The 17,665-nt window shown below is 43.2% G+C and overlaps 1 protein-coding gene across 3 annotated transcripts; it reads left to right on the forward strand.

The window, feature by feature from the left end:
* The first annotated feature begins 776 nt into the window (after positions 1-776).
* Positions 777-15,885, forward strand: pdzph1 (PDZ and pleckstrin homology domains 1). 3 transcript variants are annotated; one of them, XM_040197621.2, is made up of 14 exons: positions 777-1,102; positions 1,539-1,626; positions 2,637-2,739; positions 2,900-5,137; positions 5,257-5,418; positions 8,667-8,828; positions 8,953-9,054; positions 10,217-10,327; positions 10,783-10,961; positions 11,067-11,224; positions 11,372-11,414; positions 11,702-11,888; positions 14,282-14,417; positions 15,133-15,885. In XM_040197621.2, exons 3-14 carry the CDS (start codon positions 2,637-2,639, stop codon positions 15,230-15,232), a joined length of 3,681 nt encoding a protein of 1,226 aa, XP_040053555.2. In that variant the 5' UTR covers positions 777-1,102; positions 1,539-1,626; the 3' UTR covers positions 15,233-15,885. The 3 variants fall into 3 exon arrangements, with proteins under 3 accessions (XP_040053555.2, XP_040053557.2, XP_040053556.2); XM_040197623.2 differs by having other exon boundaries at positions 2,637-2,725; XM_040197622.2 differs by lacking the exon at positions 2,637-2,739.
* Positions 15,886-17,665: the final 1,780 nt, after the last annotated feature.

Raw genomic sequence — 17,665 nt, forward strand, 5'->3', positions numbered from 1 at the left:
GTTGTCTACTGGCTTTAAGTTGTGCTTGTCTCCATCTTCCTCTCAGCTGGATGCTGTATTATGTTGCCACCCAGCTTCCTAGTCGGGTCATTATAACCTGTGGGCCAATTTTGAAATGTTTCAAAATGTTAATCTTTACTTCCTGTTTTATTGTGTCTGTCACTCGCATGATTCCTCGGCTACTTTACTTTCTCTGTTTAGTTTCAAACTCATAGACAAAATCCAATGTCTATGGAAAAGCTACATTATATGATAAAAGAAGGTAGTATATTATTGTATATTCATTAATACACTATAACAGCTGCAGCATGCTCTAGAATCTATCCCAACAATTAAAGGAAGGAAAGGGAAAGGTGGAACAATACTTTTTAAGAGGTAATTAGACATAGAAACTGGGTAATAGAGGTAATTAGAAATAGAAACTGGGTAATAAAGGTAATTAGAAATAGAAACTGGGTAATAGAGGTAATTAGAAAGAGAAACTGGGCATTTAAGTTAGTGAAAAGCAAATGATACAAATAAAAAGCTCTTAGGCTCCAGGGAGAAAGACAATAAAACAGGCAAAAAGGAAATAGTTGGAAATAAAATACAAATGTTGCTGATGATTAGAAAGAAGGGAGGGGAAGAGATGAAGAAGTTGGCTAATAAAGAGAAAGTCAAATCATTGGTTACTTTTGTAAAGGTACACAGCACTAACTAAACTCGACTTCTCTTAGACCCCGTCCTCATATTGCTGATGAAATAAGTTGTAGCAATAGTTAGCATCTCTTTACTAGATTTACAAAGAGCTGTGTACCACAGTCCTTTAAAGTATCTGTAGTAAACCTCTTTAAAAATATACATCTATATATAATCTTCACATCCTCTATAAGATCCTTGGGAAATGTGTGAATAGTGCTCGTTCGTAAGGCGTGGGTACGATAGGACATCGCCGGTGGCTCATGAGATTAAAAGTAATAAGCTGCTTTACGTTAAAAATAGAAACAATAAGAAGTGGAGCAGTCTGAGGCGCACAAGCAGTACGTCTGTGTGTGAGAAGCAGCCGCTGCTCTGTTGCTCTTCTTCATACATTGATAGAAACTTCAGGATTTCACAGCAAGACGTAAGTGACCTCTTCTTATAGATTCTGCGGGTTCATACAGCCTATAAAAAATATATATTTATATATAGTATTTCAAGATTGTTTCGAATAACCTCTTATATTTTGGTTTCTATAATGACATATTGCTATTTACACATTTTTATGAAACACATTTTCTGTGTTTTACGAAGAACTATGAAGATGTTTGATGTGTATAATAATAAAAATCATCATTTTTCCTTATTATCATTCGTATCATAGTTTTGTTGTCATCGATGTTGTCTAAGTTAGGTTACGTTCATATCCTGGTGAAATTGTGGACATTGCCCTTTCCACTAAATCTCAGAAATCCCTTTCTACCAATACACAAGATATCTGTACCCCAAAACAATGTGGAAAATATGGGTTGAAGTTTGTGTTGAAATGTTGAACACATGCGTTTTCTCTTGTTTTGCAGTGAATGTGAGACGGTGGTGCCTCAGGAATGAGTAAAAGGGGGAGGAGGAGGAGCAGCAGGTGGAGGAAGAGGTCCAGCAGCAGTAAACGTGAGTTGGAGCTTTGGGCCGAGGGTGCAACAAGGTCAATCGTGTGCTTAGCTGAGTCACATTTTTCCAACACCTGCGCGGTTCGCCAATATCTTGACTTCTTCGGACAAGGTTTAAGGTTTCCGTCAGGCTTCATGAAGTAGACAACGTGTAAGGAACACTATTGCCGACCTTCGTACTCAGTAAAAACCACGTGGGTCGTCATGAAAAGACTCACATTCACACTATTTCAGTCAACTGACACTTTAGCTGTTTTAAAATCTACATATAAGAGCGGGAAACATTTCAACATAACCTCCTACAAGGTTCCCTTCGTTGGGAATAAAATAACCAGAGTGGTGTTAGGGAATTACGCAAGTCACAGAACTTCTGATTTCACACATACAAAAGCAATTAAGATGATCTACCGATTGTGAAGCATTCCCCCTAACAAGCATCAGTTCTTTGTAGGCACATGCGATTGTTTAGGGGGGTCTGTTAAGGATGAATGAAATATGTATACGTAGTTTTTCTTGCAGGCATCATCTAGTGAAAATAAGAATCAAGGAGTTTTCTTTAGCTTAGAGCAGTGGTTCTCAGCTGGTCTGGCTCCGGGACCCACCATCACCCCGTAATGACAAGCCGTGACCCAAATCCAGGAACATTCTCAACTTCTCAAATTTATTTAATGAAAATATGGTGCAGTTTGAACCTGAGATAGTGTGGAGACAGAATACGTATGCCAACACAAAAACAAGTTTAATGAAAAAACAAAACAGCCAGCCGTTAATTCTCATTTTTGTTTTCCCAGGCAAAGGCCCATTAAAAACTGGTCCGACCCACCAGTTGAGAATCACTGGCTTAGAATGAGCCGTTCGTACCTACATATGGAAGGGGTCCTTTTCACAGAGCCGGTGTTCATGTTTCTATGTTGCATTTACAGCAATACTGATATCTGGCCTATACTGACACAAATAGCTGTATTGTGACGGTGCTGATCTATTCAATATAATTCCAAATTCTTGTTACAGATGAAAGGATTTGAAAAAAAATCTGACCTGAGAAGAAGTCACACTGTGTGTTGTACTTCGAGCTTCTCTGTTCTTTGTGAACATAGCGGGTCTGTAAGCGCACGTGAGCGTGTTTTATTTTGATACAATCCAATATGTGTATTCGATTGTGTTTAGTTTTTACTTGTATATGTAAAAATCTGTGACCTGTCAAAGCTATTTAAATATCCTACTACATTGTAGACATTCTCTTACCTCATTTTGTGTGTATTTTTTACTTTCAGAGGGCGTCTCAGCTTGTGCCGTTCAAAAGCAGAACAAAACTAACACTGTGAGCTGCAGAAAGGACAATGTTGAAATGGGTGAGACAGACTTACTTCGAAAGGAAAATGTCCTGTCAGGATCGGAAGATGAGGAAAAATACGACAGTGCTTCACCCAAGGACAAAAGAGCCAAACGGGATCATCACGGGAATTCATTTTCAAAACAAAGGAGTATTTATACCAAAACGACAGAGGAAAAAGAGAAAGGAGTGAGGACATTGTCTGTCAACGACGTGGAGGATTTCCTCCCAAATATCATTGTCCAGCAGTCACGTGTGCCCTCATGTGAGGATGCAACCCACTCACCAGCACTAGTTACTAACATCATGAACATCGCAATGAAATGCAACAGGTCACATGGTAAATATGAAATTCAAGAAAGTTTTCAATTGAATACTTCTGGCAACAAGACCTCGTATGTTTTAATAAACGAAAAAGGGGACTGTGCTGATGTGTTTTTTAAGAGTAAATGTGAGCCATGGTTACCAAAGAATACGTCATGTGAGCAGTCATCCCAACATGTGACTAATCACAATGGCGATCAAAGCTCAAATTACAGGTTTACCTTTGGCGACGTGAGTGAACACACAGAGTCTCATCGTGATTCCAAATATGTCCGTCCATCAAGCGCATGGGACAACACACAGTATTCACAATGCTGCAGGGATCACAAACAAACACCAACAGACTCAATGTGGACAAATCATCCATCTAGACCAAGACCACCGTCAAATATCACATGTCAAGGGGAGAGGAAGAACTTTGACAAAAGCATCAGAAGTGGTCAGTTTGCAGACCTTAGAAATAATACTTTAGAGGAATTAACCCACTGCCTGGATTCCTGTAAAATTGCTGCTCAAAGTCCTGCAGATAAAAAGCAAATGGAATTTCACGCTAACATTACTAATAATGAAGAATCTCAATGGCTATTTTCTTTAGAAGCAGGAGAAACAGCACAACTGGCACCTTGTTTCCAGCGATTATCAGAATCAGCCAGCTCTGAGCCAATGCTCATGAGACCCTTCTTGTCTAGGTCCAACTTAAGAGATTTCATCAACTGTCAAAAGGAAAAATCCTGGATTAGAAACAACGGTATTGTCACTGAGGAGCACAGAGCTCGTTTGTCTCCAAACACGAGACACCAAACATATCCTGGGATGTCAGAGGGTCCAGGATCGATGCAGGAAGATCCTCTGTCCCGCTGTACTAAATCCTTTCCCTCTCTAGTCACGCGCTCACAGTTTCTGCAAACTGAAAGGCTGGGAAGGATCCCCCTGGACACAGACGAGTTCTCTGCATTCGGAATAGAAAATTATAATTTTCCACAAACAAAGGCACAATCCAGACGTGCCTCAGAAGTCCTAAACAGTGGCGATGGAAAGCAATTCATCCTTAGTCCATTCTGTATGACCAGCTCTGAAGATACACCTGAGTTCATGGTGAATGACCGGTGTCGAAGGCCAATCAGTTACCCCCCTCAAGAGCTCAGACAACAGGATGCAGGCATAGAACAGAGCTTACCAATGGATGTGGGAAGTCAGGACTATATTGACCAAAGTGAGGTGACAGACAGTGATTTTGGTAAAGATATGGAGGAAGTTGAATTTCACAGCCCAGAGCTCCTCACAGAGAAGTTGAGTCAAAGAGCCCTTACCATAGAAGTCACCCCTCCATCCTGCAGAGGATCTGTGGAACAAATATTAAAGAGGCATCCTGCAACATCACTCCTCAAGGACGAGGTTGAAAGTGAAAGTCAAAAGGATCTAGTCTCAGTTTCCCCCAAACATAGTAAGTCCTCAGTCACAGTACATGTTAATGCACTCAAGCAAACATCCCTGCCAATGCACTCAAGATCATCACCGGGTAGTTTCATGGAAACACCAGGTACAACTGACCTGGGAGTCCCTTGCATGTTCCCTTTGCAGGAGGGGAAATTCTTTTCGATAACCACAATGGCGGTTGCAGAGATTGAATCCAAACCATTTGGTGAAAAAACAGGAAATATCAGCCCTTCTTTACCACTAATGACTGAGCCAAGCAATGATGAGCAATTAAATGCAGCAAGAAGGACAATACACGATTCTGACCAACCTGCAGTCACTGCATCATGTCCTGCCAACTGTTCTAGTGATGCAAAAATCAATGTGACAGAGCAGCTCAGTAAAACAACCGGGGCAGATGAACACATAGTATCCGGACGTGAGTACACCAAAGTTTGTCAGATGATTTGGTTATTTGAAATAATAACTGAACAACTCATTTCAGGTCATTTTGTAAATAAAACTGACCTATTGTGTCTTTTTTATCACCATTTCCAGCCTCCTTAGAGGCTAAGGAGCATCAGAAACCCATGGTTCATAGAGACCCAGACAGCAGTGGCTCCGACCACTGGGTCAGGAGGCGAAAACTCTTCAAGGAGAGCAAGGAACGGAGCTCTGCTGGAGGAAGCTCAATGACCAGTGATATCACACAGGAATCAGGTAACTCTCGGGTTGAGTTTGGGTCAATAGGTGGTGTATCCAAATAATCATGGCTGTACAAGAGCTGAAATTTAGTGAAGAGACACAGCAGTCAGTGGTGATCAAACTTCATCAAAGTATGATACTTTTACCACCAGATTTGTACAAGTCAGGAATCAGGAACATTTATTACCAAAATATGTTAGACATACAAGGAATTTGACTTGGCGATTGGTGAATAACATCAGACAGTAAGACAATGGACAAAAAGACAGATAAGACGACATAGAGCATGAACAACATAGTGCAAGAGGAATTTGATTTGAGGTCTGGCCTGGGTGATGATGGAGCCCAGAAAACAGAAGGAATCCACAGTGGTGACGGGGGAATCACACAGTATGATGGGGGAAGATGGGACTGAATTCTTCCTGAAATCCACAACCATCTCCACTGTCTTCAGAGCGTTGAGCTCCATGTTGTTATGATTGCACCATATGGTCAATCTTCAACCTGTAGGCGGACTCGTTCCCACCAGACACCAGACTCCCCACCAGAGATCAGTCCAATGAGGGTGGTGTCGTCCGCAAACTTCAGGAGCTTGACGGACTGGTGACTGGAGGTGCAGCTGTTGGTGTACAGGGAGAAGAGCAGAGGGGAAAGAACGCAGCCTTGGGGGGAACCGGTGCTGATGGTCCGAGAGGCTGAGACATGTTTCCCCAGCTTCATGTGCTGCTTCCTATCGGACAGGAAGTCTGTGATCCACCTGGTTTGAACCGGGTTTGTCGTTGTTATAACTCACCCTGGTGCATGATGGTACACAGCTGTCCTCACAGAAGTCGATGTAAGAAGTTGCAGCCTCTGTGAACTCATCCAGACTGCTAGTATCAGTCTTGAAAACATCCCAGTCTGTGCAGTGCAAGCAGATCGATCAACCGAAGATCCTCCAAAGCTTCACTGGTCCACTTCGTGAATTCCCTCACCACAGGTTTGCAGAGCTTTAGTTTCTGCCTGTATGCAGGAATCAAGTGGACCATGACGTGGTCAGAGTGTCCCAGTGCAGCACGAGGGACGGCGTGATAAGTCCTGCTTACTGTCGTGTAACAGTGATCCAGCGTGTTCTCCTCCCTGGCTGGGCATTTAATAAACTATTTGTACTTCGGACGTTAATGGCTAAGATTTTCTTTGTTAAAGTCCCGAAGGACAGTAACTAAGGAGTCAGGGCTATTCAACTAAAATGTGATGAGGTCCAGTTAGAGAAAATGTATAGAAGCAAAGGTCCGGGAGATCATAATGTGACTACTTAGTGTGAATAAATAGAGGAATAGATTATTAAACTGTTCAATTTTTAAAATGTGTGCATGTTTTATTTATAATTTGCTGAGACTGTCAAGTCCAAATGTGAATTTTCACATTTTATTTTTTTTATCCACTCTCCCATGTTTTTGGTTAGTGGGAGATTTAAGATCTAGTTTGTCCTGCCAGGATTTTAAACCTGGGCCTGAACACACTTTTCTCTTTTTGGATAGCGCCATTTGTTCCTCAAGTTTCGCTATCTTTCTCCCTACCGTCTTTTTAGTTGTAACTTGACGCTACCTGTCTCGTCTGCAGTATTGAGACGATATCATCCTGCCTGCAATGCAAAGACTCGATGTCAGGGATGTTGCGTCGGGAAAAAGGCAGGACTCAAACGCAGAGTTTGCGGGAAACAAAAAGGACTTTAATAGTCAAAACGGGCAAAAACACACACAGGGGGCAAAAAGACAGGCAGGAACGAGGAACATCCAGGACGATAGACAATGACGCGACAAGTGACACAAGAGACACACGGCTTAAATACACTAGGGAGGTGCAGGTGATTGGACACAGGTGGAAACAATCAGATGATCACAGGGGATGACAGGACAAGGCAGGAAGTGAAGTTACTCGGGGACACAAGTGGCAGAAAACTGCCATCGGCAGCTCGGGGACACGGAACACCTCCGCAGTCGTCGGCGGCTCGGGGACACGGAACACCTCCGCAGTCGGTGGCGGCTCGGGGACACGGAACACCTCCGCAGTCGGTGGCGGCTCGGGGACACGGAACACCTCGGGAGTCGTCGCCGGCTCGGGGACACGGAACACCTCGGGAGTCGTCGCCGGCTCGGGGACACGGAACACCTCGGGAGTCGTCGCCGGCTCGGGGACACCGAACACCTCGGGAGTCGTTGCCAGCTCAGGGATGCAGGAAGCCGGATTTGCCAGCCACTGTCGCAACCCCTGCCAGGACCCCCCCCTCAAGGGCCCTCAACTCACCAACGGGAGGGTGGGAGAGGACCACGGGATGGGAGGGAACCTGAGTCGGGGAGCGGGGACTGGAGGCGTTGGAGTCATGAGTCTCGGGGCCGGGACTGGAGGGGTCGGGGTCTGGAGTCTCGGGGCCGGCACCGGCGGTGTCGGGGTCATGAGTCTCGGAGCGGGGACTGGAGGCGTCGGGGTCATGAGTCTCGGAGCCGGTACTGGCCGAGTCGGGGTCGGGGCCGAGAGTCTCGGGACCGGTACTGGCCGAGTCGGGGTCGGGGCTGAGAGTCTCGGGGTCGGAGCTGCGAGTCGTGGAACGGGAGATCGCTGTGGCGGCCCAGCGGGAAGGGAGTAGGTGGCCTGGAGCCGGACCGCAAGGTCCATCACACGCTCCCAGTGACTATCCCAGTGAGAACCACACCGTGACACTCGATTGGTCGAGTAGTATCACGTGGGATGGTTTAACTTGAATGCAATTGGTCTGTTTCTTTAAGGCGCTACCGTAAAGACGACCAAAGCTGCGCCAGCCGAAAGTGCGCTGTCACTTTTAAATCATAACCGTCTTTTTTTTAGCTGTTGGTCCGGGTCCGATCCGCGGTCCGCCAGTTAGTGACTTCTGCTCTAAATCATGTTCAATAAAATATGGAAAGATCTTCAGTAATATATTTAATCACTATAAAAGAAAAAAATGATGGTGTGGATGAATACATTTAAAAATAACTTTATTTAACAATAAGATCTAGTGAGTATTAGTTAAAAGGTTCTAAACAGTCAAGAATGGGTGTTATTTTAGACAGCATTAGGTTTTTCCTGACTGTGGGCTGAAACACAGATGAGGGAGTACTGAGCCAGATGGTGACGCATGTGTACAACAGTCTAAATGACTATTGTCAAATTCTGTAAACGTATCATTTCAACCACTGACACCTTCTACAGAGTACACTGTACTGAACCATGCAATGTTTTGTACTCCCTTTTTTTATTTTTTCTAGTCTCAGAGGGTTCTCATTCTATGGAAATGGCAATTCAAGACGATAAAGACAGGGGCTTTTACACCGAGACTTTCCATTCTTCACCATGGATTTACCAAGGAGATGATGCAGACTCAGTTTCTATTCCACCCAACCCCAAAACCAAAACTCGAGCAGTCTCAAGTAAGTTTGTGATTATGGTAAAAAGAAAAAAATTCAAACACAATGCAGAGGCTGTACTGTATACTGAACCAAGCAAATGACTACATAAATATCCTCCTGCTCTGACCTTTCTCCTCCTGTTCAGTACGGGAGAGGACTGTCAAGATCAGCAGAGGGGAAGGAGAGTATCCTTGGGGCTTTCGAATACAGTTTTGTAAACCCATTGTGGTTACAGAGGTTGACACAAGTAAGTGAATTCCTCGCCTACAGTGCAATCTCATCCATGTAGGTGACCGAGACGATTGCTTTTAACATTTAACAAACAGATGAAATGAGTGTGGACTTTACAGAGTCAGAGACAGGACAGTTTAAATGCCAAAATACGTTGCATGATAATAAAGAAACAATATGCAATAATCAAGACATCATTTTTCAAAGTGCAAATAAACTATCGTAGACAAACAAAAAGATAACATTGTGTTAAAAAATATGTCATAAAAGTAGTATATTTTAATATAGAAAAGGATGTGCAAGAGTGTGGATCAGTTGGAACGTTTTTGTTGCGTTACGACTTAACGTCTAAGAGTTCTGGTCCAGGGTGAGAACAGTCGGCTGCAATCTGTCTTGCCCGCTTCAGGGTCCTGGAAGCAAATATGTCATGGAGAGATGGCTGATTGCAGCCAATCACTGTCTCGCTGCAGTCTGTCCTTGGCTTGTCCTCGGCTGTGGCTGCGGCGTACCGGGCGGTGATGGTGGAGCAGAGGATGGACTCAATGATGGCCATGCATTGTCTTTGGCAGGTTGAACTTCTTCAGCTGCCTCAGGAAGTGCATCCTCTGCTGAACCTTCTTGGTGATGGAGCTGATATTCTTTGTCACGATCCACTGCAAACAGTGCAGAGTCCAGTATCGATCAAGTTTGTTGGACAGTGAGCGCGCATTGAGTAAAAGTGAGCGCACTGTTGTGTAGTAAGCAAGAATGTAAAAGAAAAGTTTAAACTAGGTCTGCTGGAGTTGTTCTCGTGATACAATTTCAACAAAAACAGTACAAAACAATGTGCACCAACACACCAAGGCAGCCATCTAGATTTAGCCTACAAACAGAATCCTGATGATAAGTTAACCAATGGGAGGCAGTCACATGACCTGGATAATAACATGGCAGTTACTTAAACGCATCAAAAAGCTTCTCTCTGGTTAACTTAATGTGTTCATTTTATGGCTACTATTTACTCTTTTAAAGGGTTGTGCTTTCAATTGAGTACGATGTAAGTTATTATGTTATTTGAAATTAATACCGTTAACCAAATTAATGCAATTTCGATGGCTTGTACGCCGTTGCACCTACACGCAACACACAGTGGCCCCAGTTTGTCTTTGTGTTTTCTCTGCATTGTTCTGTCGTTTTAGATGGGGCTGCTGAGGAAGCGGGGTTGATGGTAGGAGACCTGGTCCTAACTGTCAATGGAACTGATGTAACCAGCAATTCCCACTCAGAAGCTACGGATTTGGCCAGGCAAGGTATGCTGTTACCAGGCCTGATAATGGGGTGCAAGAAAATACTTGATCAAAGGAACAAGTTTTGAGTAAGGTATAAACCTGTAACAGTTTACCTGGTCAACTAACCCTGAAGGAGAAAAGTAAATACGCTCAATTCAATTGAACGGCTGAGTTGATATCTGAAGGCAACGGATCATTAGTGATTATAATCACATATAATATATTAAATCATATATGAAAGACAGAGGTTAGTTGCATATGACAACATATTGTTGCAAATCAAATTCAAACCGGCGTATGTTCCCCTTCACAACTGCTGTTCTCAATGGCAGACCCAGGCCATCATTGCAAACTTACATTTCAACACATTTTGAATGTTGGGTCTAGAGGTTAGGTGAATGTAGCGGCGTATTTGACTATTTAGTCAGAACACTCAGGTGTGTGTTATTTAAAAGAAAAACATTTCTATTTTTTAGGTCCAGATGTTCTAACGCTGACTATTGGGTCAGACATTGCTCGTGGTCCAAACACCCCCAGACCAGCATGTCGCGGTTATCTTCACAAGCAAACGCATTCTGGTCTGTTTAAAGGCTGGAGGAGGAGGTGGTTTGTGCTCACACATGACTGCTGCCTTTTCTACTACAGACATAAACGGGTGAGCAGGAAGGAGTCATCATCGCATACCCTCGTTTCCCAAAACAATAGTGATACCAGTGATACCAAAAAGTGTCTGTTTAACATTACCTTATGATCATTACAGGATGAAAGCAAAAAGCGGGCTTTGTTTGCAGTAAAGCTGGAAGGGGCTGAAGTGGGACCAGATATTTCCCTGGGAAAACCCTTTGTGTTCAAGTGCCGCCCTCAATCCAGTAACCGGGTTTACTTCCTCTGTGCCACTTCCAGCCAGGAGAGGAAACGGTACTGTAGACCTTTGGAACTTTCTAAACCAACTACTTTTTAACAATAACATGTTTTCATGTCTGTTTTTATCTGTATTTTATATTTTCAAAAAAGCTCAATGGGAATGTTACAAATCCTTATGAAGTTGTGTCTTGGTGATTTCAGGTGGCTTGAGGCTATGGAGAAAGCTATTCATCCCATCACACAGGTAACAATTGGACAATGGTGGGCAGTAGCTGCATCTACTACATGGTATCAATATACAAAAGTGCACTATGCTATCATTGCAAAGCAGCTGGATCTTGACATGGTCGTCAGGTGCATAGTTGTCATTCTCATTACATTATGACAGTATTTTATAAATCAAATGCTCTGCTTCTCCAGACTTGAATGATTCAAAGAAGTGTATCGGGCAGTATTTGACAATAGCTTCTTAACTAATACATTTAGCCGCCGTGCTAACACTAATCTCCTCAATTACCTCTCATGTTTCAGAACCACGTGTGGGTGGATGTCACCAGACACAACTCTAATCTGCCCCCGCTGGCTGTGAAAACCCCTGAGTGTCTTGGACTGCTTCATAAAATGGACAAAAACAAGGAAGTGTGGGTTCAGCACTACTGCGTTCTGAAGGATGGTTGCCTCTACTTCTACAGCGGGATCCGTGCAACTCATGCACATGGTATGATATGTGTAGTCTGTCAATTGTTTCAAAATAGCTAAGAAAAGTGAGTCTAACATGGTTCAAGGTGCATTCAAATTTTAACATTTTTAATTGTAACATTAATAATGACCACCCATCCTTGTCAGAAATGTTAGCTATAGCCTACTAAATATTGGGATAACTCTAAAGTGGAGAATGGAGGTCTGATGGATGTCTACTTGTGAAGATTTCTTTTGAGGGTTTTTTATCTCACCCAAAACTTATTCCTTCCCCCTTCCTTCCTATCTATTTGACTTAGAAACCATAACCAAAGTGATATTTAGTTGTGATGGCCTTAATTATGAATGGTAACAATCATCAGGCCGTATGAATAGCCAAATTACAATTTTGGGGATCTGGACCCTCTTGCCACATTGCATTGTTTACAAGTTATTCTATGTTAATGCCATTAGGTGAGTGGTATATTATCTTCTGCATTTAACAAATAATATACACCCTCAACCCAACATTCAATACCTATCCCCTGATTGTTAACTAGAACACAGCAAAAATGTCCACCATAAGCCAACAGAGGGCAGCAGTGTATAATGGGACACCTGAAGAACAGGACTCTCTTATGGCGCGTTTCCACCGAGCGGTACGGTACGGGTCGGGTCGGGTTGGTACGGGTCGGGTCTGTTAACCATGATTTGGCGAGCGTTTCCACCGCCAACAGTACCCTTACTTGATAAGCGTGGTGTATTCCAGAAAGTAGTGATGACGTCACTTGATAGGCGTGGTATATGACGGAAAGTAGATTGACGTCATTCGATCGCGCGAAAACTGAAAGCTAACCGCAAACAACAATGGAGGACATACTGTACAGCCAATCCTGTTCTTGCTTCTCGATATGTGGCTGTTTGTCACAAGGAGACGACAATCTTTGTTTGTTTGCAAAGGCTACATGCTGCAATGAAAAACACAGCGTAAAAATACGTGTATTGTCTTTCCCCTTGCGGCACGCGCAAATGATGACCAATCAACGCTCTGCAGTGAGTCTAGCTCCCGCCTAAAGTACCAAACAACTGTGCCAGGTACCCCAACGGAAGGGTACCCAAAAAAGTGGTACGGTACGGTTCGGATTTTTGGTACTATTCTCAACTTTTGGCAGTGGAGACACAAATAAAAGGGTACCGACCCGTACCGTACCGCTCGGTGTAAACGCGCCATTAGAGCCACGGTCAAGAGTTGACACTTTAGAAAATGGGCTCAAAGAGGCGGTAGATACCACACTCGATCGGGAAGAGGCAATCAAAGCTGCAACCAGGGTGATGGCTGAGGAGGCTGCAGGGTTCATCAGGCCGCAGGGCTTCCATCCAGCTATTGGGGCTTGTTTGAAGCGGTGATGACAAGAAGTAAGGAGGGCCCTTGATAAACATAATTTCTCTTGTCGACTAGGTAGTTTTTTCACTCCCACAGGGAAGGAGTGTGTGACTGAGGAAGATACCACTTTGACAGCTCCACCTGCAGCTCCAGCCAAGCTACCAATTGGGATACATTTTTTCACAGTTTGGTCAATCCAGGAGTTCAATCCATGTGTCAGATTTTGTTGATCATTGCGAGAATGTTCTCAAAAGCCTTTTAGCCTTTCTGACTATCTGTCCAAGATTGCGCACAACTGTATAACCACCCACCCAAATTTCCATATCCGCCTGAAATGGAGACCGTATATGTCGGAGGACGCGATGGTGCGGCATATGCTCAGGCCATGTAACCCGAGGTTGGCTAATGGGCGTTGTCACCACTGTTGACCGGGTGGTTATGGTGGGCTCCCTTATAGAGAAAGACTGGAGCAACTCCAAAGAATACTGGAATCAAGCACATCAGATTGTTCTTGTTTGAAACGATTAGATTGTCAGGTGAATCCTTACATTAAATCGTTGGTATATAGTCAACTGTTTAGTGTCTGATCTGTTATGGTTTTCAGGGCAATGAATTTGCATGCTATATGTCAACAAGCAATATGGGAGCATAACAACAATAACTACAATAACCACTGATACTTGGATGGTACATGTACCAGATTTCTCTATAGTAGAGACCTCTACTTCTTCTGTCCTACTGTCACCATCCCAGTGGTACCTCTCAACTATGGCCTGCAACAATTTCTCGTTCTAATAATCTTGTTTCTTTTTTCTTGGGTCTATTGAGCTTCTATATCACCCTGACGCATGGCAGAGAAAATTTAATGACATTTTGATGTTTACGGATTAGTTTATTTTCAATTGACACTTTTCCTGCACTTTATGGAGCTTTGTGTCATGAGATTATAGTTTCATCTTTTTCAGATATCCTTTTCCTGACTTACTTTTATTTGTCTGACCACAATTTTTTCAGACACTGTTAAAGGCAATGTTACACTCTGTCTTCAGGTGGGATCTACCTTCAGGGATACATGGTGCGAGAGCATTCCTATGGATCCAAGAAATCCACCATTGAGCTGAGACCTCCAACTGATGAGTTGAATGTTTTCCACCTCTGTGCTGAAAATCCTCATGAGAATAAAAGGTGAGGAGCTGACTTTGAGTTAATTCAGGGGCTTTTGCAGTTTAGGACCAAATCTCTGTGTTTTGGAGTTCAGTTTCACACATTCCTTTTTGGATTTCTTACTTGAAATCGAACATTTACTTCTTACAGACACATTTGGGGTATCATCTAATGCCAAATATGGACTCTTTTTGCGCTCTGCGTTAAGTTGCTATATCAGAGCTAACTATTATCTCACACTACTGGTCTTCTCCACTACACCAACCACGTTAAGAACTACAGTATCTAATTAAAAGTATAGGGAACCATTGGCTGACTTTTATTGTAATGGAGAGACAGCAGATGCAATGTCTCTGAATGTAGCTATCTTTTAAAACAACAAGATGTGCACGAGGGGCCATGTGGTAAGCGGGTCTGTATAATTATTTAAGGGATGGAGCAACAATATAAGGAGCCACAGTGAGCTGTTAGATATGCTCAGGTGACTCCCTGCTATTACTGAGGCCTTGTGCAAACCTGCATCAATTTCTGAGAAGCACAATGCCACCCGAATCACAATGAGAACATTTGCAATCAACCTAAAGGGATAATAATTAACATGTTGCCGTGGGTTATATCAACTTGAGTATTGAGCCTTTCTTTATAATCCCCAGACCTACTTAAGTTATATGTTATATGAGTTATATTAGGGTCCTGGAGTGGGAAATGGTGTTGATGCTTCTGGTTCTCTTCACAGATGGATCATAGCTATCAACGCTTCAATAATGAGGTGGCAACCTTCGCGTTCAGCATTCCGGGGGTTCATGAATCGGCCATCAGAAGAGACCAGAATGTGAGTGAGATGCACCCTGTGGATTGCTGGACGCTGGATGCTCTTCCTGTTTGTAGCTGGCAGCACTTTGCTCCCTCTGCTGCTTACTCTTTACGGAACACAAATTTACTTGGGGTCCTGAGAGAATTAGGCCACAGTTTTAGTAGCCATACAGCTCAAGTGCAAAAGGGAGGGACGAAAACCGAATATTAAAAATAGTACTTAATTTAAGCTCACATCTGAATTCACAGACGGAATATGTTAATTTGCAAATGTATCTAGGACCGTGGATCTGGGAAATTTAATATTGTTGCTTCTTTTCCATAGTTTTTCTTAGAGAAATGATCCTAAATGCCTACCTTCTCACTCGGCAATGCTCCTAAATGCTTAAGATAGGTTGAATGCAGAGGTCATATTTTTGGTACGTAACTACGGTATGTGTATGACGATTTAAAAAGAATTGAAATTGAACGCAATAAATGGTCATTGGAATGTATTAAGATCTTTTGGGTCACTAACTTGCTTTTATACAGATCCTGTGTTAATGTTTTTTGTTTTTTATTGCTCCATTGCAAATGAATATGAATGTGAATATTTATGTTTTGATACTGCTGTTAAGTCACTTTATGACAGCTAGTAGTAATGCAATGTGTTTGCCAAATAAATTCTATAATCAAATCGTTTTGAGTCTTTGTCTGCTACTTAATCTGAAAAATTGTTATTGAGTGTTCAGCAAATGCTAAAATGTAAGGGTTGATTCACTCAAATCCCAAATTGATTAGCAAGTGAACAATATCCAGTCAGAATCTTTGTTGTTAGCCCATTGAACTGCTAATTTACATTTAATGGGGACATGCTTTTTTAGTGCTTCTACACGTTAATTTGGTATCTGACACGTCTACCGACCCAAGAAAATAACTCCCGCGATTTGTTTGGTTCTTGTACGTCAGAAACGTCACGCTTGAGTGACTGCGAATGAGCTTCCTTATCATTCTGTCGTCACTATGAAATGGGAGTTTCTACGTGGCCTCGCCCCCCCATCTCATCCCCTCATATCCCCCCCGCCCCCCTACACTCACTACAGATACGATATTTGCCAAAGCACGTCACCTCGGATACACTTGGAATAGCTAGCTAGCTGAGGGGGGGGCTGGCTCATTAGCGTTACTACTGTGGAGGGCTGTTTTAGACGGTAAAAAAACAATCCTAGTGGTATTTTGACCAAAGTATGTTACAGACGTTTCAATAGGACCCCAAGGAACCATATGAACTTGTGGTAAAATGGGCATACGATGGATCCTTTAATGTTACAATCTGTAGCATTTAGGGGTTATATTAGCAGAACTGAAAGTAAACTATATAAAGTGTATTTTCTTTACTATATAATCACCAGGAAATAAAAAAGTTTTAAAAAATTATTTTCGTGTTTAGCTTATACACGTGTTTTGGCATCTGCCAATCCAAGCAGAGCGGAGTGAGTGTCAGGGACGTGAGGTTTGACCATGTTCTGGATGTAGGCTGGACCTGATCTGTTTACCAATGTTCTGAAACAGATCCTTGCAGCCACTGCAAACCAGTGAAGTAATGTGGAGTAATGTGGGTGAATTCAGGTTAAAGACCAGTGGAGCTGCTGCATTTTGGATGAGCTGCCGAGGTTGGATGGCGCTGGCAGGTAGACCTGCTAGGAGGGAGTTACAGTAGTCAAGGCGTCAGATGACCACAGCATGTACGTCGACTGTTGAGTGTCACACCGAGATTCAGGGATGGGGTTAGGGCAGAGTTGTCAAAGGTTACAGTCAGGTCGTTGGTGGGAGAGTCTTTCCCTGGAAGGAAAAGAAGTTCAGTCTCGTCAAGGTTAATCTTCAGGTGGTCTGCTGCCATTCACTGAGATATGCCCTCTAACATGAGATATGAGATATGTCAACAGACATGTCTGCTGCTGCCTGTGTCGCAAATTGGGGAAAAGACAGATTAGTTGGGTGTCGTTAGCATAGCTATGGTAGGAGAAGCCATGTTATTGATGAGCTGAGATAGTTGGTGTACAGTGAGAAGAGGAGAGAACCCAATAGGGACTCTTGGGGGACCCTAGTGGTAAGAGGACATGGTTCAGACACAGATCGTGTCCAAGTTAAGAGTGGCGCATCTTTACACACCGTTGTGTCGACGCACTCGTTTCATGGTTCTAAAAGTCTTGCGTGTGTTGCAGAGCGATTCACCTCCAGAACAACAGGTGGAGTAACGTGTTTGGTTGAAGACGACCTAGAGAGTCACGTCTTTGTGTGTGGAAGTCGTTGGTTGGTTTATTTATTTATCATAGACTTTATTGCCCCGTGCATCCACACTGCTGCTTTTCATCAAGGACACATTTGTCCCGTATTTTCCTCCACAACTTTGTTCCCCTCGACCGGCTAACCGACGTTTGCGGAGATCTCTCTCCGTGAATCAGAGGCCATCCGTG

This window comes from Gasterosteus aculeatus, chromosome 14, assembly GCF_964276395.1.
Source record: "Gasterosteus aculeatus chromosome 14, fGasAcu3.hap1.1, whole genome shotgun sequence".
Taxonomy (NCBI): domain Eukaryota; kingdom Metazoa; phylum Chordata; class Actinopteri; order Perciformes; family Gasterosteidae; genus Gasterosteus; species Gasterosteus aculeatus.